This window comes from Penicillium bovifimosum (genome assembly GCF_028826915.1).
Source record: "Penicillium bovifimosum strain IBT 22155 chromosome Unknown utg000002l_segment0_segment0, whole genome shotgun sequence".
NCBI lineage: Eukaryota > Fungi > Ascomycota > Eurotiomycetes > Eurotiales > Aspergillaceae > Penicillium > Penicillium bovifimosum.
The window spans coordinates 2,138,855-2,164,217 of NW_026622711.1; the positions used below are offsets into that span (position 1 = coordinate 2,138,855).

Consider the following 25,363-nt stretch of genomic DNA (forward strand, 5'->3'; position numbering starts at 1 on the left):
GATACTCGATGCCTCAGGCAACAGATAAAGATTGCATGTGACTTGAAGCTCCGGCGCCTTTGAATCTGAATCGCGACAACTCGTTCATTCAATCAACCAGCTTGGCATTGCCAGTTGCTCAAGCGCATTCTTTTCTATTGGGCTCTGTCACTCTCTTCGCTGCCTCTGTGATCACCTCGCGTCCTTTTCTTAACCCATATCTGAATTAGACGTCTTCACGCCATCGCCTCTGGAAACTTCTCTTCCTCCTCGGATTCCTTCGTCGGATCCAACATCCTCAAAAACATGGATCTCTCGAAAACACTGATTCGGACTGTCGCCCGAGCCTTCTACGAGACCCGTCACATCTTAGTAGTCGATGCGCTGTTCTTACATTCAGTGTATGATGAGAATCCTGATTCTTCTGAGTGGGAACTGAGCTGACCAGCTACAGTCTTCATGCTGAAGACCTTGCCTTTTTGATGGGCATGCAACTGAAGGATATGCGCAAGCTTTGTGCCAGACTTCGCGAGGATCGCTTGATCGGAGTGTATGGCACCACTATTTGAGGGGACTCGCGCAACAGCGAGTAAATGAGCAAAGCTGACCTGATATTTCCTCTAGGAGCACACGTGCTGAGATTCGAGATGGCGCCACTCGCCCAGTCAACCGCGAATACTATTACATCCCTTTACATCCGGTTGTTGACGCGATCAAATACAAAGTCTCGAAGTTGACGGCAGCTATTATGGCACAATACACACCGAGCGAGGAGCGGAAGGAATACATATGTGTGCGATGCAAATCAGAATGGACAGAACTGGACGTACTGAGTCTAGTCAGCGAAGAAGGGTTCGAATGTCAAAATTGCGGCGCCATCCTGGAACGGACGGAAGACGTGAAGGGCGTGGAGGGGATTGATCGGACAGGTCACGAGAAAAATAGTAAACTCATGTCCCAGCTTGACAACATGCTCAAGCTGCTGAAGCAAATCGACTCTGTGGAAATCCCGCCGAACGACTTCGAAACCGCATGGGATCATAAGGTGGAAGTTATCCGGAACCAGAACACTCACCCCGTCCGTGCCGCGATCGCTGTTCCACCTAAAGCCCAAGACATCACACGACCAAATGCCAAGACCGACGCAGCCGCGCTGGAGATCTCTCTCACATCCAGTGAGGAGAAGAGCGCCGCCGAGGTGGCCGACGAGGCCGCTCGTAAAGCAGCAGTCGAGAAGCAGAATGCTCTGCCCGTATGGCACACACATTCCACGGTCAACGCAGCCCAGATCGGAACCTCCCAGGTGAAGACAGAAACGGGCACCGCGGTGAAGGCCGAGCTTGCGGACGTGGACCAGAAACCCAGTGTGGATGCCCTGGACGACAAGGTCGCCGCTTACTACGCGGAAATGGAACGTGAGAAGGCCCTACAAGCCGAAGCAGATGCCAGCAGCGCGGAAGATGACTCAGACGAGGAGGACTTCGAGGATGTTGAGGGTATCTCTGGTCCCAGTGGTCCGAGTACACCTGCCGTGGCTGGTGGTCCCACGAGTGTGCCTGCCACGTCTTCTGGTAGCGCCGGTGTCAAGCGTGAACTTGAATCGACTTCCAGTGCCCCTCAATCTTCTGTTGGCACGCCGTCTACGCCTGCGGATGACGGACCCGCGGCTAAGAAGGTCAAGGTTGAGCCTGGTATCAAACCTGATCCTGATGTTGCGGTTGCGGTTGAGGCTGAGGTAAAGAAGGAGGCTGAGGAGTCTGATGAGGATGATGAGGAATTCGAGGACGTTTAACGAAAAGTATACAATTTGTCAATGGGGGCGCAGGCGCCGATTCATCTTGGCAGATAGATAGTAGCTCGTCATATGGAGCTTTGCATAGATTGTGGAAGTGTATTTTAGAAATCTCAGACCTCCAATGGATGGAACCTGAGAATGTCTCATTCAATTGGCCTTTTGTAACGACCCAATTTGGGGATTACTCACATCGGGTTGACCCTTCTGTCTAGACAGCGTTTGAGACAGTCTGTTATTGGCATTGCCCAGAATACTGCATGTTGTCTCGCGCTGTCTACCTAGCTGTCCCTAGGAAGCCAGTTCCGCCGGCGATGAAGATAGTTTGGTCATTGTACTGATGTCACACTGTAGGCCTAATGGAGATCGGGAAATGAACCCACACGAGGCCCTTCGGGTGAATGCAATACAGCACGTCGAATCAGCTCAACAGCCTGAGTTGGGCATATGTGCCAAGCTGCATGGCGCCTATTCACGGATTCCTAATGATCCCGAGGCACAGGGGACTCCACGGTAAATGTATTTAGTGGGTAATCCCTGTCAAGTCACAACTTACCCCAGGCTATTGGTGATGAGTGTACTTAGTACTTTTAGTTAGAGTCACGACTCTTGCTTAAGAGTCCTCCCCCCTTTTTTTCTCTAAGAATTTTGTAATTGAATCAATTCGACTTCAGCCCTCCACAGAGAGCATACTCTTCGCATCCTATTCACCATGATATTATCGTCACCGATGCACCTGATGCAAGAATCGATGTAATTGCCTCAATTCTTGCATCAGGTGCGTCAGCCAATAACACCAGGGTCTACAGGAGCAGTCGCAGGAGCTATAGTGCCAGCCAGCTCAGAAGCAGAACAGGCACGTTACACGTATATCTAGGAGACCTCCCTTCAGATGAATTGTTCCATCACGAGTATAGGTGCGCTCGGCTCAGAAATAGTGGAATGCCACGACTGCAATATCCTCGTACAAGCAAGGCACAAATGGAGATTACTGGATCAATCTCGTCTTGCGGGAGATGTTACACGTTGCGGGAAAGGGCCACAGGTTATCAATGTGCCACAGGTTATCACCTTCGATGCTGAAGATCCATAACCTGTGGCCTTTGCCTTGACGTGCCACATCTCCCGCCAGACGATATGGGTTTAGTAACCTCCATTTGTACCCTGCTGGGCGAGGAGATTGCGTCCTGTGACCTCAAGTCCGTGAACATCAAAAGCACGGTTGAGATGTCTTTGCCTGACTTGCCGAGGAGGGCAAGATCAGTAATTTGCTGGCGATAGGGATCAAGCGGAATTTCAGGCTTCATTAGTATACGGCGATGGGGGATAGGCGATCAGGAAGCAAGATTCAATGTGAGAGAGGAGCTTGGGGTGTGGCCCCTTCCGGCCTCCGTATTCCTTCTATGGTACATGACTCGCACGAATGCTCCAGTGTCCAGAACTGCATTATTGCTAACACCAAGCCTGCCAAGGTCCGAGGTTTCCGGTCATCCCCGATCTGGATCATTGATCACACTAGTAAGGTATGTATGGGCATACTACGAAGTACATAACTACTACATACTACACCCGACCGAAGTTTAATTATCGGATATCATATGCGGCTCGGGTCGGCACGAGCCTCAGCCACGTGGGTCGAGGGCCAAGATGTGTAGGGCTCACGTCTATTTTTCCAGAGTTATGATGGATTCTATAGTTAGATCATAATGATGATAATTCTTATGGCTTGGACGACAATGGGGGTGGAACAGAAAGGCAATCTATCTTCAATCTGAAAGGTCGACACGGACGAATTTCCACGCGGTGGCAGTATTAGAAGTAACGGCCAGTAGCTCTTCCTGTCGCGATTCCATCGATAGGACACGCGTCTTGTCGGTAACCACGGAGATAATATAGCCACCATCTGGATGTCCTTGCACGAATAACGATTCGGTGCTATTGTGCGTCGTGCTCCTCGCGACAAATTCTTTTTGCTGATGCATGTCCCATGTGCCTACATAAGTGCCCGAGACATTGTTCTGCAAACCCCATAGTCCTCTAGGGTGTCTAACGCAGCACCAGTGAATGCTGCGACCCTGCCCATCATCTTCCGGCACAAGGCGTAGAATACCTTTTTCTAGCCCGAGGACAAGCTTCGTGACAGGATCACGAATAATGAAAGTTCGACCGGGCCACGGGCAGTTCCAGGAGCGGCGTTCACGATACTGGCTCAAGATCATGCGGCGAATTGACTCAGAGCAGACACTGGTGTCCGTGGACTCATCAGAGACACTCGTTCCTGTGGGTGTATCGAGTGCCTCATTGCCGGTGGTGGTCGACATCGCATCTCCCGTTGCAAAATGAACAGGGGATGACTTAGACATTTCCTTCGTGTCGGTGTTGCGAAGATGTTCGGTCATGTTTTGGATGTGTCCCTGCGTATTGATATTAGTCAAACCCTGCCCTGGGATCTGAATAGCAAAGTCAAGGTACCTGCTGGCTATAAGCTCTGGATAGAAAGCTCTACAGAGATGATGGGAAGTAGGATGAAGTGATGAAGAACACAGGACGTTTTGTTCTTGTTGCTGGAAGGTGGTGAGAGGGGATAGACGGGTCACTATGATGCGACAATATTCAACGTGAAGTGTGGAAGGGAGACCTCGTGACCTTACTTATTTCGAACGAGAGAGAGAGCAGAAGAGGTAGAGGACAGCCATTGGCATGCTTATTTATACCTATGAACATGGTGGGTGTTTGAATGGCAAACAGGAGTCAAAGAAAACAGCATTCATACGGATGATGCAGTGTACAAATGAGGACGTTGACGCCCAGTAATAGACCTCAGAGTTAACACCACATTTATTTTGATGATCATCCAGCAAGAACTGGATGATGACGATGAATGAGAAGAGAAGTCAATTTGAGGAACAACATACCACTAACTAGACAACGACTTTGTGTGCCTTCAAATACTCATAATCAGGCATAGAATCGCGCGTCGCCTTCTCAAGCAACTGAGCAACATCATCCCCAAATTCAACCCGCCATTTAGCGACCTCAGCATCAATATCAACAGATGCCGGAGCCTTCTCCTTTACAATACCCGTCGACTCCTGCAAAGTCGACAGGAAGATCGCAATGCGCTTCTGCTCCTCCGCATCACCCAAGCTCGCATGATCAGACTGAGGCTTCGCACCACTCCACTCATACTGCATAGCTGTAGGGTCCAGCCCAGCCATCTCACAGAACTTAGTCACGACAGCCCGGTTATGTATCACATCATGGGCATCAATAACCAAAGGCGTAACAGACTCATCCGGCTGTTCAATACACCAATCGAACAAGTTGCGCGAGTAAGTCAGAGTCATATTCACGATCGACACGCCCTTGACACCATCATCGTCAATGAAGCCCTCTTTCAAGAGTTTCTGCATCGCGCGGTACAGCGACGGCCATGCCAGTGCTGGGTGGCGAATGATGAAGGATATCTGCCACGTGCGCAGGTATTCATCTGACAGAACTGTCTGGTTGTTTGCCGAGAATGTCTGCGTAGGCCCGTAGGATCCTGGGAGGGAAATGTGGAACTCTTTCAGGTCGTCGGGGGTATCTGTATCGCCCAGGGACCTCGTGAAGGCTCCAGGGTTGACGAACCAAAAGGCATGTTCTTTGGCGAACATGGTTTTGTTCTCCGCTGTCGCCCGGGTGGTATACTCTTCAAGCTCATTGAAGCAGCGCTGGAAGGTAGATTTGGTCTCGTTCTTCTCGTCGGCTGTCCATTGGTCTAGTGGTCTACTCAGACGACCGTCTTTGGCGGCTGTCATGAAGGCATCGTAGAAGAAATAGCCGCACTTTGGGCTGGTGATGAGATTTGGTTGGTTGGAGATGTTGAGGACCTTCAGGAGGAGATTTGAGGCGGTGCGGGGCACACTGACAAGAAGAAGTCGGCGTGGTTGTTGGCCATTGGTTTTGGGGGCATTGACGGTCATGATGCCTTTTTATACACCTGGCAGCGGAACGTTAATCAAGCTTATGTGATCTGTGCAATGAGCGTGAGAGAAGATGGCAATGTACTGGAGTCGAATGGCGTGATCCGACTTAAATAATCTTGACACTTTTGCAGATCATTCTCTTTCGGGACTCGCTCTCGGGGCTTTTACGCAGTAGTCTGTCAGTGGGTCAGGTTTAACAGTTACAAATCTGCGAATGGGGTTGGAATGCATACTGATGAGCTATATTCAGCACCAATCGGTCTTGTCGCTGTCTGTAAAGCCCGAGAGTGGAGCGGTGAAACATGGAATGAACGGTCATTATTGGGCTGCAGAGATGGTCGATGCTCGGCGCGGTCATTCATGAAGGGCGAGATCGAGGTTTTAGACCGATCGCCGCATCACAGCCTTGTGATCTGTTATCATTTAGCGATTACTGATCATTCATCAGCGTGAAAGCGTCGCAGAAGCGGTGATCCTTTGCCTTTAGACAATCATGAGTAAGGCATGAGTAAGGCGACGACGGGCACTGTCCAGTATAGCCCGGCGCAGAGGGAAGGCTGAAAAGTACAGCAAGGGGTGTCGTCACGATCTAGAGAAAGACGGGTTCGAGACTAAGTATAGCTGGCTAATCAGTCAAGTAGCTCCGGTGAAAGATAGTCTCAAGGGAACCCTACCTAAAAGTGCGAAAAGAAGCCGCGCTGAACGCTGAAAATAGTGCCGAGGCTCATTCAAACAACGTGCATCAATTTCAATTCAGAGGCAAGGACAGATTTGGATTCCCCTCTCCTTGCTTCCAGGGTCTTTGTACGGCTCTTTTTATGCAAGATATCGGCAAAAAGACTCTCGCCGGGCCAGCGAGAATCAACAAAAATCTTCTGTCCAATTGTCAATATCCACTTGTGGGGTGCCGAGTTCCACACGCGTTTAGCGAGCTATCCGCCAACTGGCAAGCTCCTAGCCAACTGGTGAAGTTTCGGCCAACTGGTGAACCTCCAGTCAACTGGTGAACCTCCAGTCAACTGGTGAACTTTCAGCCAACTGGTGGACTTCCAGCTAACTGGTGGACTTCCAGCTAACTGGCAAGCCTTCCGCTTACTGGCAGCAGTACATGGTACCTTGGTAGGGAGATCAATAACCTTACAACATAGGTATCTGTCAACATAAATATCAACTATTCAAGAGCTTTGATTGAGCGACACACGTGATACCTACCTTTAGGTTGTTGTGAGCCAGGAGCCTTGAATATCCACGCGAGGTATGGGAATAGGTCCACTCAATAGGACGATAGATAGGGTACAAGTCCAACCCGTTCATTACCAACGGTCAAGGACAGAACCTTGGAGCTCTTTCACTTTGTAGGTACCTGAGTCTATTCCCAAGAGCAGATCCCCGGACTAGGTACAATGTTGTATAACTACCTATTATGTTCTTCAAACGTATTACGTATCAGATACACGTGGTATACGTAGCTCGCTAAAGCCCGCCCTGCCAAGCAATCTCGTGTTGTCTTCGCAGTTTGCCTCCTTCAATGGTATCCCGGCCGTCGATCGCAGATGCAACCAGGCACAGCCTACAGGTGAAGAAACACCTTTCTTTTAGCGGCTTCGGAATTATTATTGTTGCATTTGCCAAGATTCAAGTGGCTTGTCGATCGTTGGTGCCCCATCCTGCCAAGCAATCTCGTATACACGGGACTATTTTTGGCAAGGTATTTAAAGCCTGTGGGCCTCACGCATCGTATTCACTTGGGATATTCCATAGATGTTTTGGCCATGGGGTAGGACTCACGACCATCTTCGGAGAATCTCCTCGTATCACGAGAAAATGAGATCATAAAAGCCTAATCACGAGCTCGTTGTGGATGAGTATCGATGTTATGGGGCAGATCTACTCGAACGCATACTTCGCCATCGTCTGGAATACACCATTTAGCGTGAAACTACATACGAGCTTCCATAAATATGCTTCCCCGGTAAAGATCGACACACCAGTCAAGATATAAGTATCCAAGTCTTGCCCGTTGAAAGACATTCTGATCACAAGTTTCCCATTCAAAGTCTCTACCATCTGTCGTGCAATTCAAAAGAACCACACTCCCCGGAAAGACAACGACCCAACAACACCAAAGCCATCATGCAGCTCACCAACTTGGCTCTGACCCTGACTGCGGCCTTCTCCATCGCCAATGCATACAAGATCTCCACCAGTGACGGCGCAGTCAACTGTCGCAAAGGCGCCTCAACCAGTGATGCAGTTGTCACAACGTACGACAACGGCGTCGATGTCACGATCAGCTGCCAGACATACGGTGAAAACATCCAAGGCAACAACATCTGGGACAAGACCTCCGACGGCTGCTACGTATCCGACTATTATGTGAAAACCGGCTCAGACAGCATGGTAACCGACAACTGCGACGGTGGCAGTTCCGGCGACGGCGACTCATCCTACCAGGGCGAGATCAGCCGCGACGAGATCCTCTCCCGCGGCGAGTACTGGGTCTCACGTCACGTCCCGTACTCTATGAGCGCCTACTACCCGGACCCAGATGGGCGCGATTACCGCACTGACTGCTCGGGCTTCGTTAGCATGGCTCTCCATGCGTCTGCCCCCGGTCTCAACACTGTCAGTCTTCCGGATATTGCGGAGTCGATCGCTTGGGAGGATATCCAGCCTGGTGATTTCGTTGGTACCCTTGGCGCTGGGACTGGTGGTGCTGATGGTCATGTCACTCTGTTTAAGTCGTGGGTCGACAGTTCCAAGAAGGAATACAATACGCTGGAGTGTCAGGGTACCTATGGTTGTGTTGCGGATAGGCGTGAAGTTGGTTGGAAGGTTGGCTCTCATACCTCTAAGCCTTACCGCTACATCAAGGTTAAGGAGTAATTTCAATGGAGGTTGTAGGATCTTGAGGTTGAGAAGGAATGGAACCGACTCGTGGTGTATATAGACTGGAGCGCATGCCTCTTCCTAACCCGCTTGTTTTCTTTTCTTTTTCGTTCTTTTTTTTTTGCTTTCAACGTTTGATGTTCAGATAAGATTTCTGGGACATTCAACTGGTTTGCTCAAATACTAAATGGTACAACATTACTCTGCCAGTTACTTGGCCACGTGGATTATGTAGCTTGCACTGTATCCTTAAGGTACGTAACCGGCCCTTACATTTTGTGCGAGGGTCTGAAATTTTGGTAAAAAAATGCAAGGGCCGGTTACTCCCTACAGATAGTTATTTTCCTTCCCACTACCCCGCTACAATTTGGCCCGGCAACCCAACGCAGCATATGTACTCCGTGTTATTCTCCGCCTGGCCGTTCATTCTACTTTTGACCTACTGATATGCAATAATGCAAAGACGCTGATATTCTATCATTACAAATGAATGCAATGAATGATCAAGAAAAAACGACCCTTCATTCGTTGGGCAACCGCACGGTCATTCGAATCGGCAACGATCTCGTCGTGAAATCGGGCAATCTCCAGTCCCACGAAGCCCAAAATCTTCGTTTCATTGCGACAAACACAACAATACCTGTGCCCAAAGTCCATGATATCCAATGGAAAGATGGTAAAGTCGTGGCTATCGTGATGGACTACATGCCTGGCAAGCGACTCGATGAAGCATGGGATACTCTAGATTCCGATCAGAAATTCTCCATCGCCTCCGAGCTTCACTCCTACATAAATCAACTTCGCGACTTGAAGGGTGACTATATCGGAGCCGTTGATCGTGGTCCGGCTATAATTGGACAAATTGCATCAATTGAAGGCGGTCCGTTTGATACCGAGCAGCAGTTCAACGAGTTTATTCTGGGAGATATTGTCAAGTCAGCTCCAGAGATACTACGACATCATGCCAAGTTTGCGCTTATGGATGGCCACGAGATTGTTTTTACTCACTCTGATTTTGCCCCGCGTAATATCCTTGTCGAAGGAGGCCGGGTCACAGCCATCCTGGACTGGGAATATGCTGGCTGGTATCCGGCATACTGGGAATACATCCAGGCGCTTCGGCAACTGAAGCCAATGCCCGACTGGCCGGAATATCTGTCACGTATTCTTCCACCCCGGTTCGAGAAAGAATACATAGGCATGTCCTTCCTACTCCTAGCTCGTCTCTTACGCCATTAGCGTCTGACGGGAGCACAGGGAACTACCTAGGACTGCGAAGGACGAGAAGGGAACCTAGGGCTTGTCAATGGGACCTAGTAATTTAGCCGTAGGGTTCTTTAATTCTTTTCGCTCTCCTTTTCACTTTTCTTTTCTCTCCAGTCTTGTTGTACGGACATACTAAGTGATTGATACGATATTATGGAAATTACTATATAGCTGGTGATGATGACTGGTAAAATTCCTCCTAGAGGTGGGTGATAAAAATATAGCACATTCTAATTTCTCGTTGATATGCGAAGGCAATAAAGCAGGCTATTCCGTGCTGGCTTGAAAATAAACAAACGCGAATCAGAGTCGCGCCTTGAGGGTATTCCGGGAATTATCCTGGGATACAAAGCTATCCTGGTTGAGACGGGTCATCTCAGGGTCATAAAGCGACTCCGCCTCAACAGTCGCCCTGATCCGCTTCCCAAAGTACCCAATCTCCACGGTCTCGCCATCCTTCACTCCACCAGGTAGCCACGCACAGGCAACTGGTTTACCAATCGTGTACCCAAATGCAGCGGTGGTGACATACCCAACCGGCTTGCCATCGTAGAAAACAGGTTCCTTGCCCAAAACCATTGAGCGCCCATCGTTAACAGTCAAAGTCCGCAAGCGGCGGGAAGGCACTTGGGCAGCAAGGCGCTGAAGGGCAGCCTTGCCAACGAAGTCATCTTTCTTGTTCAAGTCGACAGCATGCGCAACACCGGCTTGGAATGGATTGTGCTCAATTGTCATGTCCACGCCGTAAGTTCTGTATCCCTTCTCGAGACGCAGGGAGTTGAAAGCGCTGCGGCCTGCGGCAATGAGTCCGTGGGGCTTTCCGGCTTGCCAGATTGCGTCCCAGAGATACTGGCCGTATTCGGCGCTTGATTGGATTTCCCAGCCCAGTTCGCCGACGTAGGACTTCCGGATCAGTGTCACCGGGATGCCTGCGAGAGAAGTCTTCTTGAGTGTGGAGTAGGGGAGTCCACGGTTGGAGAGATCGTCGGTGCACAATCCGGCCATGACTTGTCGAGCTCGAGGGCCCCATAGGCCGATGCAGCATGTGCTGCCAGTGATGTCGCGGACCTGCATCCATTGCATGGGAGAGGTCTGTTGCTGGATGCGAGATTCTCTGTGGAGGTAGGCGAGGTCGGTTGCTGAGTTTGCTCCGATTTGGAACACGTCGTCTTCGAGACGAAGGACAAAGATATCTCCACGAATGCCACCGTGGTCTGTCAGGAGGAGAGTATAGGTGACGGTGCCCGGTTTCGTGGAAATGTCGCTCGTTGTCAGACGCTGAAGCAAACCCAGTGCTCCAGGACCGGATACCTCGAAACGATGGAATGCAGTCATATCAAACATGGCAACGCCCTTGCGCGTCTTCCAGGCCTCGGCTGCCGAGATAGGCGAATAAAATTGGGAAGACCAAGCATCTCGCTTGACAGGTTGCCATGATGCTGGAAGGGCGGGCACTAGGTCTTTGTTTGCTTCGTACCAATATGGCCGCTCCCAGCCCGCTGCTTCGAGGAAAAAGGCTCCTAGCTCCATTTGGCGGGCGTGGAATGGGCTGACACGCAGCTTGCGGGGTGATTGGCGCTGCTGGAGGGGGTGTATGATGTCGTAGATCTCTTTGAAGTTTTGCGCCGATGTCTCGTTAACGTATTCTTGACTGAGTTGAACTTCCTCGAAGCGAGAGAGCTCGCACTCGGAGACATCGATGTCTGATTGGCCGGTTGTGAGGATTTGCGCGAGAGCCCGGGCGATACCTGCTGAATGCGTAACCCACACGGCCTCGGCTACGTAGAAGCCGTCGAGATGGGATGGTTGTCCTAGAATTGATCCGCCGTCCGGTGTAAAGGAGAAGATCCCATTGAATCCATCTGCAATCTCTGTCTCCTGGAGAGCGGGCAGTAGCTGCTGGCTCGCCTTCCAAGCTGGGTCGAAATCCTCGGATGTGAATTCTAGGCGAGAGGGCATGTTCTTGTCATCTACTTCCCTTGGGGTTAAACCCAATGTTGAAGCAACTACGGGCATCGGGCGATGTCCGTAGGAGCCGATACCAAACTGCCCGCCATGCTCACGGTAGTAAAGACGCTCGTCCTGGTGTCTAAGGATTGGGAGTGTGGCATTCATTCCATTTGGCAGCTGATTGATCTCTCGTCCAGCAAGCGCGGGTACCGTCGTGGTCTTTGCGTATTGGTGCGCCAAAGGAAGAAGTGGAATCCGCACGCCGACCATAGCTCCCAATTCGACACCCCAGAAACCAGCACATGAGACAACAATGTCCGCCGAGATGGTGCCACCCGGAGTGTGCACTCCGGTGACACGACGACCCTCTCGCTGAATTCCGGTGACAGGAGTGTGACCCAGATAGCGAACACCAGCTGCGCTTGTCCGTTCAATGAGTAGCTGCGTCGCTCGTGCAGCTAGTGCCAGACCATCGGTGGGGACGTGCAAGCCGCCCAAGACCATGTCGCTATTCAGATGAGGGTACATCTTGCAGCACTCCTCGCCACTCACAAGCCGTGCCTCGATGCCCCATGACAAGGCGTATCCATGTCTGCGCTTCAACTCCTCCAACCGGGCGGGCGTGGTTGCGATTTCGAGGCCTCCAACTTGATTGAAACAATTGTATCCATCCTTCTCTATCGATAGCAACTTCTCAACCGTGTATCGAGCGAGAAGTGTCATTGTCTTCGACGGATTCGTTTGGAATACCAGGCCCGGGGCGTGTGATGTCGAACCGCCCGGCATGTGCAGCGGGCCCTGCTCGATGACTGTGATATTGTTCCATCCTCGAGAGACCAGCTCGTCGGCGAGGTTGGTTCCCACGATGCCTGCTCCGATGATGACAACGTGTTGTGAAAGAGACATTATAATATGACAGGTAAGATGAAGCGCCCATTACGCACCGAACACGCGATATATTTGTAGCAAGACATCATTGACAATTCTTACAATGGGTAACCAGATAGTACAGATATCTCCGCACCCCGCAGATCGATGGGGCCATGATAAGGTGCGATATGGAGCGCAAGACAAAAACGTTACACCCCGCACGGGTTCCGGCGCTGTACAGCCGAGTCCGTCGGTAACGAACACCGATTGTGCTCTGGCAGGCTCTACATAAAGAGGAGCTATTCTTGACTTCCCCACGTTGGTAACGGCTATCAGGCTCATTAGGTCCACCATAAGTCCATACCCTATCGGCCAGGCAGCGGCATCGGCGTTCCTTCGGTGATAACGGATAACAATTCCTGTTTGAGCGATGGAAACGGCGGGGACTCAGACCCGGTTCAATTTGAGGATGAGGGGAGCGTCATATATTCCTTGATGTAGTCTGACCGGACCCATTATAAGAATATGAATGAATGGCAGGATATGGGCTTGGAAAAGGATCAAGGCTTACTCCATGCAGTTGTCCAGGCCTTGCCAAGTTGTTGTCTTCAGATGGAGACGGCGGTCAATGACACTAACCCTCGGAACGGAGGATTATACATCCGGCGCATCATTCTCAGCCTCATAGACCACTCGAACTCTCCACTCTAATAAACAGGAGAAGAACCTTGTCTCTACCCTCTACCTACACGGGTATCCTACCTACCCTAGTCCCCAGCAATAGCATGGTGCAGTCTACCTTTGCCTGTCCAGTCTCCAACGATGCTGTCAAAGGTTTGGACCGAGTGGGGACATAGTTAACACGTGGGAGAACCAGCACAGACTGTGACGATGTTTAGCAATCATAAATAGACCTCTGATGCGAAATCCAGGGAAATAAGCTCATTAAGTTTGAACGGGTTGGAAATGATCACTTGTCCAACGCAGCGCAGCTCATAGCACATTTGGTTCGAGCAATGCCAATACGTACAGTAACTACTACTGTAGGTCCAAGATCCAGGCCTTGAGATCAACACCCAACTCTATCCTCGCATGCTAAGATCGGGGCTAACTGCTTCTGGTAATGTTTATGAGTTGTAAGGACACAGTTTCATTGGCAGCAGATTCTCCCATTCGGGACCAAAATGATGCAATCAACGGTTGATGGCCTCTGATTGGTCAGAATCAGAATTCATCGCAGGGGTGCGTTCACTGGGGCGTGCAGCAAATGAATAAGCTGCGGATAGTTTAAATTATGGGCTTAGCCCTGTATACAACTGCTGAGATTGTTTATTTCCCAAGGTCCGGAGGACATTCAATTCCATCTTCGAGGTACAGAGCAAGCTCACCCCGGAATATGATTATTATGCGGGGCAAAAGGCCGATCAAGGTCCGACTGGAGCCGATCCGTGTGGAACCACCAGGCGATAATCCCTGTCCTCCTCGAGACTTTCACTCTCCCAACGACAGGTTCCCTTCTCAACGACACCAATGATTTTCTCTACAATATCTGACGGATCTTCATCATGACCGGTGAACCCGGTAAACGTCCGGTTACCGAGGAGGCGCCCAACGCGATTTTGACCGATCGCCGCCCCACACCCGCCCACGACAACGGGGCCGAGCCTGAAGCATTTGAGCTCCAGCAAGTACAAACATGCGAGGACAACGACGCAGACTACTCGGCCCCTTCTGCTTCGTCTGGCGATGAGTACGAAGTACCCACGCCACACCCTGGACCTCGCCCTGGTCCCCTGCACGATCACGAAGGGCAACGAGGCATCTGGAGCCGGGTTTGTCGATTCTGGAACCGACATATCATCCTGACCGTTCCCCAGAAGAGCAATCGCGATCACTTTGGTAAGCCGGTCTTCAAATTCGAGATGCGCGAGCAAGGGAAAACTAATTGACTCGCTCAAAGCTCTGGAAAGAACCTTTCTTGCATACATTCGCACTTCAACGATGATTGCCATGCAAGGGGTCCTCGTCGCCCAACTCTTCCGTCTGCAAGCACCAAAGAATAAAGTCAACCACTTGTCCTTCAATGAGGTTGGCGTTCCGCTCTCGGTGGCGTGTCACTGCGTGGCTGTCGTTGTCGCTCTGGTTGGGGCTTCCCGATTCTGGAGGCAGCAGAGCGCGATTTCTCGGGGAAAGGTGCATGCGGGGGGATGGGAGCTGAATCTTGTGGGAATCCTACTCTTCATGGTAAGTGTTTCGAATAACATGCTCGCCATTTGCATGTGAACTGACATCCCCCGCTCAGGTCGTGGTGGTGACTTTGGTTCTGACAGTTGTCATCTTAATACAAACCAACATGAGTCCCAGTGCGGTTCTCGACCGAATATTGACCTCATGAGCCTTAGTATATTATGCCGCCATTCTGGCGAGACTCATATACCCCCAGCGATGGGGCATATCACACCAAAATGCAGAATGTTTGAAGGGTACATAGCTCTGCTTTGATCATTACGGATAGATCTGTACCCAAATATTGGACTCTGGAGTACCTGTAGTGGTTGTTGACTTACGACCAAGTCAATGGCCACAAAGGAACGATGTATGATTGAAGGCGATGGACTAAACTAGCAGGCATATGTCTCATTAATGGGATGATCCGAACAATCTGAGGTAAACTCGCTGCCAATCCATGCTGATGACCCTCTTCCAACCAATTCATCTCACAGAAACCTGTGGAATGATATTAGAAAAGCAATTCCTGGTGGTGGACAGCAATGATACCTTGTGCGGTCTACCAGAAATCGGACACCGACAGAAGCTTGCCGTCCTCCGCGTATTTTCCGTAACTCCAACCACTCAAGGCAGCTTTCCCTGAGTCAATATGGATCATATCCCATTGTAGGGCACTCTGGCTATGCTGTTCGAACCACTTAATATGGTTGACCGTCAACTTGTTGCCTTGTTGGGTAAGGACGTCGTGTATAAGTTGAACAAGTGACTCCAGGTCGTCGGAAATGATGTTGTTCATATTGCTGTAGACAAAGCCGGGAGCAGTGGCGTTTTTCAGGATAGACAATCGTTTCTCAGTGGATAAACCAATATCCCAGGCCTGGTCCCATTGGGCCCATATGTCTTTGATTGGCGACATGGTTACTGAGTGAACGTTCAACCGGGGGTGCACGGTGCACCAGATATTGAGGATTTGAGAGGAATTTAAGCCGAACTTGAAAATGCTCGGATGGTAATCAAGTTCAATGATGGTTCAACTTTTGAGCTGAATTCAAACTCAGAAGGAGGGAGGATCAACGAGGGTGATATTTAAGGCGTGGGCATCGAGGCGCCCGGTGTCAAGGCGCACTGCTGGATCCGCGCTCCAGGGAGCGGAATACAAGCGAATACGCAAATCGGTCCCATACCTAGACCTCATTGGACTACTCACCATCTGACATGGTGATTTTGAAAATTACTTTTTGATTTCCCTATCGCCCGTGACACTACGTCTACGGTACTACCTGAGTACCTGGGATGTCTCTGTCCTCTAATTCTAGTCTCTCTGCATGTGCAGAATGACAATTCGCCAGTTCGCTAGTTTGAGCTCGCGTCTGTTTGGTCCTGTGACCTAACTAATTGGAATTAGGTTGTTAACTATGTCAGGTGATCAGCGTGATCTTAAGATGCTTCAATGCTTGCTAGCACAACGAAGATATTTCCAACCCAGATTGTTCTTCCTTGTACATCAATTTTACAATCTACAACACTCTCAGACTCTCTCTTTGATATAACTACTTAATCTACAACTAGTAGTCTGAAAAGGTTATGAACCTTGTTTTCCGTTGCTCTATCAATGGAAGTTCTATTGATATGATGTACTTAGTTCCGTGGCCGTGACTGCCTTTGTTGCGTTTGCCTTATTTACTTATCAGTTATCTCCTTCCCCTTCCATCTATAACTAAATGACACGTCATCTTTACGTCATCACAAACTTCACCTCTCATACGTCATCAGGCAAACATTTATCGATCCGATAAGATAACGGCCATCGGAAACAACATGACCGATACAGAAGAGGTGAGTACATGCTCCTCGACTATCACCCTCTAGGGATCAAGGTCCCCGGCCAAGGTGCACACAGCACCACAGGCATCGATGATCACATCTTCGAACTAACCTACCATAATACAGGGCTCGCAGCCCGCGCCAACAGCTAGAATCGAAATAACCGTCAACGGCGCCGGCAACACTACTGAGATCTGCGGAGGTGTCCATACTAGTAGGTTATCCCTCTTCACCCTCTTGCCACTAGCCTCTAGGGAAGATGCTGATTGATCTATGTATAGATGGAACCACTGGCGAAGAAGATCAGATCCAGCAGATCCCCAGCGTCAGTTCCTCGGTTGATACAGGTGAGCAGAACGCGGTTAGAACTTACATCCCTGAAGCAAATCCTGACATTCGAGTAGCGTATGCAAGCGAATTTGACTTCGGTGACGCTGGAATTTACACCAATGAACATATGGACTACAACTATGGAGCAGATTAGAACGTAGCCGTCCTGTTCTGGAGATTGTCTCGGTTGACAGAAATTGCGGGAGTGTTATGCATGTACTTTCTGCCCGTTCCTCGCTTCTTGTCCTCTCTTTCCCCCCCGAGTGGCAGAAATACCTTTTGCTTTTGGTTGGCACGGTGAGGTGCTTTTACTGGACCTAATATGACATTCCAGGGAAGATACGAACCCCCCTAACATCACATGTACTTTGATTGACAATCCATCGGATGAATTCACACAAATACAAAGCCAAGTCTCTGCGTTCGTTTCTTGTGTTGACAGTGATTGATACAGAAGTCGGATTCGACCTGCCAAATCTGTTTCACGAGAAATATCCGCGTGTCCACGAAGATTTTTGTGCCGTCAAGGCATTTTCCAAACTGTACCCACGAGGCTCCCCACCTGGTTCAATCAGCAATTTACGCGATGGCAACTCAGCGGCAAGGTTGCACCAGCTGAGCACATCCGTATAATGGCGACGGGCAAGTCCGAGGGTTACAACCCAAGACTCCCCTACGTCGTCAATGTAGCCTAGCACATTCATTACCTACCTTGACAGTCCAAACGTGCGTGAACCAGGACTGGTCATGGAGTATGAGAGCAAATTTCTTCACATATCGGCCCAGATGTTGTAATTTTCAGAACCTTTGAGCTTCGGTCTCATATAGAGGTTGAACTGTCAGTTCCAACCAATCCTACCGCAGGACGGTCACTGACCTGATGCTTAGCGCAGATCTCTCACTTGTCAGAGCAACAAGTTAGCCTTTGCGCCCTTGCTATCCGATAAAGCCACTGACATGGGTAAGAAGCCGTTCGCTTCTTCGCTTGCCCTTGAACAGACCAGGAATCTAGTATATTTGTATCATTGTATGGCGGAGATAGGCATTTGCGTCATCATAATCTCGGCTGAGAGTCTTTTCTCTAGTGTGGTATGCGAAGTGGAGATTTGAATATGAAATTGTGAATTCAACTCAACGATAATTGTCCCTAGGAATCCAGAACATATGTTCGACATCACCCTCGGAGGTGCAGGTCTTCTTGGGGGCTAATCCGCGGAAGAGCAGAACCTCCTATGTCCTCCGCCTTCTGGGCGGTGGTGAAATGGTAAGACACTGAAGAGAAATGCAGGAACCCGAGAAGGGACCTCGTCATACTGTTTGATCGTCGTCAACCGTCGACGAATATTCAGATAGTTGAGCCTTCCTTTGGATTTCACCACCCGCCAACAGGCAAGATTGCAGGAAGAGGTTGGACTCGGAGATGTACCCGGTACCAATAAGGTAGGTTCCCATGAAAAATATCATAAAACCGAGCATAATGCCCAACCTCAGGCATCTGAGCCGGAGCTCACGGGTGGTGAAATCCAAAGGAAGGCTCAACTAGATCTGAATATTCGTCGATGGTTCACAACAATCAAACAGCATGACGAGGTCCCTTCTCGGGTTCCTGCATTTCTCTTCCGTGTCTTAATCCATTTCACCACCGCCCAGAAGGCGGAGGACATAGGAGGTTCTGCTCTTCCGCGGATTAGCCCCCAAGAAGACCGGCACCTCCGAGGATGATGTCGAACATATTTTCTGGATTCCTAGGCCGTGTTCAGCAACAGCAATTTCCAACTTCCCCTCGTTAGGGTCAACCCAACCATCGTCATTTTCCCACTCCTCTCCACTATCTCTTCATGGCAGACACTCCCACAATCCATTGCAGCCTCTCTCAAACAACAAGAATGTGAAGCTGGTGGGGCCCATGGTTTCCAAAGGCGGCCTGCTCCAACAACAACTCCCAAAACAGATTGATCACAGGGAAGATAGAGCCTTCTGCCGCTTCTCAAGTATCTCAAAGGCACTCGACCTTCCACATCATCGTCACGCATGCCTACGGCGAAGATCGAACCTTACCGATCTCGTCCAATGTCAGGGCAGAGGCCGCAGATGTTTGAATCTTTGTGAGGCACGAACGAATGAGTCTCTTGGGGTAAGCGGCGGGATTTCTTCCTGGGAATCTTGTCCGATAAGGAATTGCGCACGATGTCTCGGCAGTTGATTGGACATTGATGTGACCGGAAACCGTCAGTGTGTGAGGTATTGGAGTTCCCTGTCTTCGTGGCTACGAGCAACTGGAGTTCCGTTCCTGGTAGATGACCGGAGAGGAAAGAGAGGAAACGATGCTTCATCAGTCTCCGTGTCGTCTGCAGTCGTCAGTATCAAAGTCCGTCATGGAGATGGCCCGCAGAGTCCGGGTGAGGTATTTGAGAGATGAAAATGGTGAATTGGATGGAAGGGGAGGAAGGTGGATGAAAGGAGAGGAAAGAGATGGCGGGATACTTACCAAGAGAGACCAGGCCGCGAGGCATCGAGGCCGCCGAGTCCTAGTCCAGGCAGCGAGGCTGCCGAGGGAAGGACGCGCTTGGGGCCCCTGATTTTCTATGCGGACGTCATGAGGCTCCTCATTGACTGATTCCGCACATCAGATCAATCAAGAAGCTCGTTGTGACACATATATCGGTTGGTCTGAGGATGGAGGTTGATGGGGGTGTTGATTGAGAAAGGGGAAGATAAAGTGAGAGGGAGGGAGGGCACGACGCCTCACGCGACAAATCACGAGACCAGCAAGCCGCAAGAGCAACCATGGGGAGCACTGAGTATGACAGCCTTGGAACGACATAAACGCTTGCTATCTTGGACATGCACAGATTATTTACGGCGAGCGCATTGGAGGGTCGTGTCACATTGTGCTTTCGTGAGGCTGCGTTGAGAGTTACACTTCACGACGATATTATGCCCATGGGCCATTGGTCTTCATGCCTGGACAACCCACCCGTTTCCTTTCCTCAAACGGTTCGTCTTCTCCCGGTTTCATTCCGGCATCTATCTACACGACACATTGGGTTATGGAATGTCCCGGGTTGGCTGGTGGGTTTGCTAATCTATTGAGACTAACTACAAGAGCCATGGAATGGTTTTCGTCAACCCTCAGTGATGACAAAGTGAAATGTTTATCGATGAGTCCTGAGGCGCACTTTCCGTACTGACATCCATCTCAAACTGAAGTAGAAGCTGACAGATGGCTCGGCAGAGCACTGAGAGCAGCCGCAGACCGGAGGGGGAAATGAGGCGTTTGATCGATGGTGAATGCATCAAACGACATTCTACACTCTGCAGGAGCCAATGGCTCGTACAAGTAGGTACTCCTTCCATAGGTGGTTCCTAGGTCGACAACTGATACATATAGGTACGCAGTTCGTTCATATTAGCTGCCTGGTAGACGTTTTACTAAAGTAAGGTATATTCTGTAGGTTGGTATAGGTTTCCGCCGAAGTACTGAGGTGGTTATGGGCAGTCAAACCTAAACGGAGTCTTCAAAATACGACAGTAATTGAAGCGAAATGCAACCTGAAAACGACAAACGAAGCCAAAAGTTCAACCAATTTCCCATACATCTAGGTAACGCAGCCATAACTTGCGGTCAATCGCTGTTTCAGCGAAGTATTCGCATTACGTCTGGGCAGCGTACTTGAATGTCTTTCTGGATACTTTGGACGGCTCTTTGTTATCAACAGAAACGGCCGTACAGTGGACTTCCTTTTAAGACTTCATCTCGTAATTCGTCTGATTTTACGCTTCATTCGTTGTTCTTCTGCATGATTGTGCGATTAGATCTACCACTACCCAGTTATGATATACTGCATACATGATCAATCAAAGTTCTATTAACCTATTGGCCTAACTCCTATGATAGTACGGCGCATCACGTTTGTTGACACGAGTCAGGAAAGCATTCAGTATTCTTTCCTGAAGCAAGAACCTCTCCCACATGCCCGAGTACGGTAGGCGGCCCATGGACTCTTCCCACTTCTTCCGTCGGGCTTCATAGGCACGGTTCCTCTTTCTCTTCTTTCTCACAAGATTTATTGCCGCGACAGACTGCTTGATTACCTCTTCCAAGTAATGTGGGCATCTGGTGGTATGTTGCTGACCATCGTGTACTGGTATCCGATGAGAGGGATGCCGATATTCTCGAGGACGGGCTCGACCCCATCTGGCCTGAGGTTGTCGGCAAGTTCCGACTCCTTTCTTATCGATATCGAGAAATACAAGAACGGCTTCGTTAATCTGGCACTTCCACTTTTCAGCTTCAGTGAGAACGATATACAATGTGCGTACAATGTACAACAGCACTTTGATCGAACTCCGTGCTCCGAGTGCAGGCCAATAACTCTCCCGGTCTCCCGCATTGGGCTGCGCGACAGTACTAAATGCCCAATCCAAAGGCGTACTCCACCGCGAGATAGTGATTCGGTTCGATTGCACGCTCTCGTCGCAGATTGTCCTCAGGCTTGCAGTGGGAGAGTGTCTGGGGGGAAGAGTGCGAATTCGCGAGGCCACTGGCATGATCCGAGGCGTTCGACCTGTGCGCGCAGTCGGCTTGCTTCCTGCTGCACGCGGGCGAGCTGTTCTTCGGTTGACTTGCGCTTCTCTGCCTCCCGTGTCTGTAAGGCGTCATTGCTGGTGGGTCGACTATGGGCCCAGGAAAAGAAGTCTCCTTTCTGCGGACTCTTATCAGGGCCACCATGTCTGAGAAAGCCGCTGCTTCTTATGCTTGGCCATGACAACCCCCAGCGCAAGTCAGTTGTGCTTCCTTGTTTGTGCTTCCTTGCCGAAGGTAGGCATTCTGGGCCGGTGCCGCACCGCTGATGGGCACGGACATCATGACGTGCAGTTCAGCAGGTAGGCGGCAGAAGGGCTTGCGCTTCGACCCCCGCTTCGACTCCCGCTTCGACGCAGAAGAGATCTGGCCCACTTCAGTTCGCTTTTCTTCCGCATTGCACATGTCAAACCAAGAAAGGACATCGAGAAAGGAGAATCTAGAGGCGAGGAATTGCGAGAGCTCATGTGCTTTGTCGTCGATCAGGGCCCGAAGCCTGACCAGCCATTTCTCAGAAGCGGTGAAAGTATGGAACTCAGCGCGGAGCTGGATGATCGTGCGAGCACCGATGTGATACTCATAGGTATTCCGGGGCTGGTCTGGATATGTCAGTCTTCCCGAAGCTCAGCACTTTCATCTTGAGGACTTTGCATCTTACTCTGATCAACCTTGCTGAAGTCCTCTACTTCGATCTCGCCGGCAACAATAGCATCGAAGAACTCTTCTCCGTCAGGCTCTGAATCATAGAACTCCCAAGTGAAGAGGCGTGGAGACGGGAAGAGTGGCGGTGGGTTTGGTTGACTGACACGTGCTTCCAACCTTCTAATAAAAGGGAAGCACAAGGTGGATAGTGTCAAGAAAGATAAAACGAACGATAAAACGCGAGGGAGGATGGCCAAAGAGATGGACGACGATGGTTGGAAAGGTCAAGAATGAAAGGAGAAGAGGCACCAGGACAGAGAGTTAAGTACTAGCTCTGGAAGAGATGGGACGATCATGCGCCTTCGGTGACGTCACGGGCTTCGATCACGGGCTTTCCATAGCAATAGAAAACGAGGCTATTCCCACATCCATTTTGGGGAAAGGGCGACGGCGCTGCCTCAAAAGGTCGAATACCCTCGAACTAATTACCAGGCGACGTCTTATCTTCAATCTAGTCCCTTAATCATGCCTATAACCTCCGGAAGAATGTTGCTATGGGCTATGGCTCAACTACTAACAAGAGATCATGGTCTTTGAGTTTTTCTATCCATACGGGTTGGCTCAAAGGGATAGTGTAAGTGTGTAACTGCCGTGCCGCCTGTGCGGGCCGCGGCCCGTGCCGGATTAGGGTCACGTGAGCATGTGACCCAATATTTGTTTGCACACTTTGTTTGCACCGCTCCCTGTGCGGCTGTGCCTACAGTCTACACAGTACTTTCATGTTTCTTCAAGCTTCTGATAGATTGCATCTGGCCTAGCCGAATTGAATCAAGTTTGGCTTCAGTCCTTCACAGATAAAACATTTGCAGTTTGCACTCTGCCATAACTCTGGTCCCGCCCGCCGACGGTGGACCTAACGTCCTATGTGAGTCTATTCAGGGACGTGAAGCTTTGGTTTGAGGGACTTGGGGGTTATGTGTGCAAGGTGATAGTTATTGGTGAAGTTACTGTGTAGTGTCACGGGCCAAGCCAAGCCCGACATCGATCACGTGCGATATTGTGCCCCACCATCTTTTGTTGATGTATTTTATTTCTTGACCGGTACCAGGGCGTAGATTGTTGTCTCAAAAGACTCCCCTTCAGTACAGAACCACCGCATCACGTACGATTTTGTATCTCACACAAATCCGTTAATAGTGTACCTTACGACTTTGGTACCACCTTTACTCCCTACTTACAAGTTAGGCACTCCGGTTGAGGACATGAAAAGATCAAGTGACGATACCGGGATTTCCGAAGAGACTGCCAGCGCCCACTCCTGATTTATGCCATGAGCCTGTCCGCCAGGCGCCCTAGTCGCCTCGGAGGCACCAAATCCAAGAACGGGTGCGACACATGCAAGTCAGTTAGCTCCCCACGGACCCGATCAGTCACTGAATTTAACATTGGCTCGCAGAATTCGCCGTGTGAAGTGTGGCGAGGAGAAGCCATGCTGCCTGAGATGTACGGGTACAGGACGGCGGTGCGGCTATAGCACTGGTTTCCTCCAAAAGACTATTGGGCGGCCCCAGCTGGCCATCACGTCCGTTACATACCATGGATCGCGAGAGCGTCGTGCATTTGAATATTACTTCTACAATGCTGGCCCATCGCTCTCAGGAGACCTCGACCAGGCTTTTTGGAGTGGTTGGGTCCTTCAAGTCTGCCGGACACAGCCAGTAATTTGGGACGCGATCATCTCGCTCAGCGTGCTTTACGAACGACCTCCCATTCACGAGACGCCGCCGTGGGTGCTTATGAATGGCCCAGCTGCGGTGCGAGATCGGCACCATCGTGAAGCGTTGGTTTGGTACTCGCGCGCGCTGGCTCTCCTACAGCAACGTATTAATCAGAGAACGGCAGATCTGATGGTAGCCTTGACCAGCTGCATCCTCTTCATTGCTATCGAGCTCCTGCAGGGAAATGTTAAAGCTGCTCTTATCCTGTACAAACAAGGCGCCCAACTGATTGTTGGTGCTGCACCAACAGCAGCATCTACCATCGCCACCCTCGAGCCTATCTTCCGCCGTTTGGGAACATGGGTCTTCATCGCCAATGGACTGTCAGAAGAGACCTGGGATCTTTATTTGGCCGTTCCAGACGAGCGCTTTACATCGATTGCAGAGGCAAGAAACATCCTGTGTAGCATCGTAGTCGACATGAAGGCCCTCAACATTGATTCCAAGGCCTATCTACGCCGAACAGCAGATGGGCGACTTCTCGAGATATCAGAGCTGGTGGCTAGACAACAGCGCCTCAAAAACCGTCTCGCTCAATGGTACCGCCTCTTTACATACCTGAAGTCTATGCATGGCTCGAACGTTGACGGCGCGACCGCTCTTCTTCTGATGATATACACCAGCGTCTTCATCGAAGCAGAAGTCATGCTGAATCCGCACCCAGGTGCATATGACGCCTACGAATCTGAATTTGCCCAGATCATTGACTTGGCCCCCGCCGCGGTGACATGGACACGCGGCTCGGAAGGGAAGCAACCGGGATTCATGTTTGAGATGGGCGTGTTTCTCCCACTATTCATCACAGGTCTCAAATGTCCGTTCCCCGAGCTGCGCCGTCAAGCATTACGGTACATGGGCGAGGCACCCCCGGTACAAGGACTGTTCATGTGCGCTCCGACCGCTCATATTTTGGCCGTTCTTATTGCGCTAGAAGAGAATCCCGGCGTCCTGCCAGGACAAGCCTCTCAAGTATATGATCTGCTGGCCAAGCCGGGACATGTCCCACCAGCCCAATACCGGATATGTGATTTCAGTGTGTCATCAGTTCTGGGCGAGGAGGGCAAGACGCGGAACTGGTTGAACTATACACTCCACCACTTTGACGAAGAGGGGAGGATACAGCTCGTAGAGAAAATGATGGCATTCCCCTGGGTCGGTTCATGAGCGTAAACAATCTTATTTCTACAGAAATCTAGAAGCGCTGCCAACCTTCGCCCTCAACCAGCCTCTCATCCCCTAATCTATGAAGTTCAAACTGCTA

At 50.4% G+C, this 25,363-nt stretch overlaps 12 protein-coding genes across 12 annotated transcripts; 6 read left to right on the top strand and 6 right to left on the bottom strand.

The window, feature by feature from the left end:
* Positions 1 to 285: 285 nt before the first annotated feature.
* N7515_001995 (putative transcription factor TFIIE complex alpha subunit) lies at positions 286 to 1,771 on the top strand (the record flags this gene model as incomplete). Its single annotated transcript, XM_056662739.1, has 3 exons — positions 286 to 380; positions 434 to 529; positions 604 to 1,771. The coding sequence occupies 3 exons, from the start codon at positions 286 to 288 to the stop codon at positions 1,769 to 1,771; spliced, it is 1,359 nt and encodes a 452-aa protein (XP_056524852.1).
* Positions 1,772 to 3,537: 1,766 nt separating this feature from the next.
* On the bottom strand, positions 3,538 to 4,170 carry N7515_001996 (uncharacterized protein; the record flags this gene model as incomplete). The annotated part of the gene is made up of 1 exon (XM_056662740.1): positions 3,538 to 4,170. The coding sequence occupies one exon, from the start codon at positions 4,168 to 4,170 to the stop codon at positions 3,538 to 3,540; it is 633 nt and encodes a 210-aa protein (XP_056524853.1).
* A 522-nt stretch (positions 4,171 to 4,692) lies between these two features.
* Positions 4,693 to 5,736, bottom strand: N7515_001997 (uncharacterized protein; the record flags this gene model as incomplete). The annotated part of the gene is made up of 1 exon (XM_056662741.1): positions 4,693 to 5,736. The coding sequence occupies one exon, from the start codon at positions 5,734 to 5,736 to the stop codon at positions 4,693 to 4,695; it is 1,044 nt and encodes a 347-aa protein (XP_056524854.1).
* A 2,136-nt stretch (positions 5,737 to 7,872) lies between these two features.
* Positions 7,873 to 8,625, top strand: N7515_001998 (putative NlpC/P60-like cell-wall peptidase; the record flags this gene model as incomplete). Its single annotated transcript, XM_056662742.1, has 1 exon — positions 7,873 to 8,625. The coding sequence occupies one exon, from the start codon at positions 7,873 to 7,875 to the stop codon at positions 8,623 to 8,625; it is 753 nt and encodes a 250-aa protein (XP_056524855.1).
* Positions 8,626 to 9,114: 489 nt separating this feature from the next.
* Positions 9,115 to 9,867, top strand: N7515_001999 (uncharacterized protein; the record flags this gene model as incomplete). Its single annotated transcript, XM_056662743.1, has 1 exon — positions 9,115 to 9,867. The coding sequence occupies one exon, from the start codon at positions 9,115 to 9,117 to the stop codon at positions 9,865 to 9,867; it is 753 nt and encodes a 250-aa protein (XP_056524856.1).
* A 330-nt stretch (positions 9,868 to 10,197) lies between these two features.
* On the bottom strand, positions 10,198 to 12,750 carry N7515_002000 (GcvT family protein; the record flags this gene model as incomplete). The annotated part of the gene is made up of 1 exon (XM_056662744.1): positions 10,198 to 12,750. One exon carries the CDS (start codon positions 12,748 to 12,750, stop codon positions 10,198 to 10,200), a length of 2,553 nt encoding a protein of 850 aa, XP_056524857.1.
* Positions 12,751 to 14,279: 1,529 nt separating this feature from the next.
* N7515_002001 (DUF202 domain-containing protein) lies at positions 14,280 to 15,109 on the top strand (the record flags this gene model as incomplete). Its single annotated transcript, XM_056662745.1, has 3 exons — positions 14,280 to 14,613; positions 14,675 to 14,958; positions 15,017 to 15,109. The coding sequence occupies 3 exons, from the start codon at positions 14,280 to 14,282 to the stop codon at positions 15,107 to 15,109; spliced, it is 711 nt and encodes a 236-aa protein (XP_056524858.1).
* Positions 15,110 to 15,502: 393 nt separating this feature from the next.
* N7515_002002 (uncharacterized protein) lies at positions 15,503 to 15,859 on the bottom strand (the record flags this gene model as incomplete). The annotated part of the gene is made up of 1 exon (XM_056662746.1): positions 15,503 to 15,859. The coding sequence occupies one exon, from the start codon at positions 15,857 to 15,859 to the stop codon at positions 15,503 to 15,505; it is 357 nt and encodes a 118-aa protein (XP_056524859.1).
* A 902-nt stretch (positions 15,860 to 16,761) lies between these two features.
* Positions 16,762 to 17,251, top strand: N7515_002003 (uncharacterized protein; the record flags this gene model as incomplete). Its single annotated transcript, XM_056662747.1, has 3 exons — positions 16,762 to 16,779; positions 16,894 to 16,981; positions 17,049 to 17,251. The coding sequence occupies 3 exons, from the start codon at positions 16,762 to 16,764 to the stop codon at positions 17,249 to 17,251; spliced, it is 309 nt and encodes a 102-aa protein (XP_056524860.1).
* Positions 17,252 to 21,508: 4,257 nt separating this feature from the next.
* Positions 21,509 to 21,760, bottom strand: N7515_002004 (uncharacterized protein; the record flags this gene model as incomplete). The annotated part of the gene is made up of 1 exon (XM_056662748.1): positions 21,509 to 21,760. The coding sequence occupies one exon, from the start codon at positions 21,758 to 21,760 to the stop codon at positions 21,509 to 21,511; it is 252 nt and encodes an 83-aa protein (XP_056524861.1).
* A 90-nt stretch (positions 21,761 to 21,850) lies between these two features.
* On the bottom strand, positions 21,851 to 22,087 carry N7515_002005 (uncharacterized protein; the record flags this gene model as incomplete). The annotated part of the gene is made up of 1 exon (XM_056662749.1): positions 21,851 to 22,087. The coding sequence occupies one exon, from the start codon at positions 22,085 to 22,087 to the stop codon at positions 21,851 to 21,853; it is 237 nt and encodes a 78-aa protein (XP_056524862.1).
* Positions 22,088 to 23,654: 1,567 nt separating this feature from the next.
* Positions 23,655 to 25,266, top strand: N7515_002006 (Zn(II)2Cys6 transcription factor domain-containing protein; the record flags this gene model as incomplete). Its single annotated transcript, XM_056662750.1, has 2 exons — positions 23,655 to 23,725; positions 23,781 to 25,266. 2 exons carry the CDS (start codon positions 23,655 to 23,657, stop codon positions 25,264 to 25,266), a joined length of 1,557 nt encoding a protein of 518 aa, XP_056524863.1.
* Between the last annotated feature and the right edge of the window lie 97 nt (positions 25,267 to 25,363).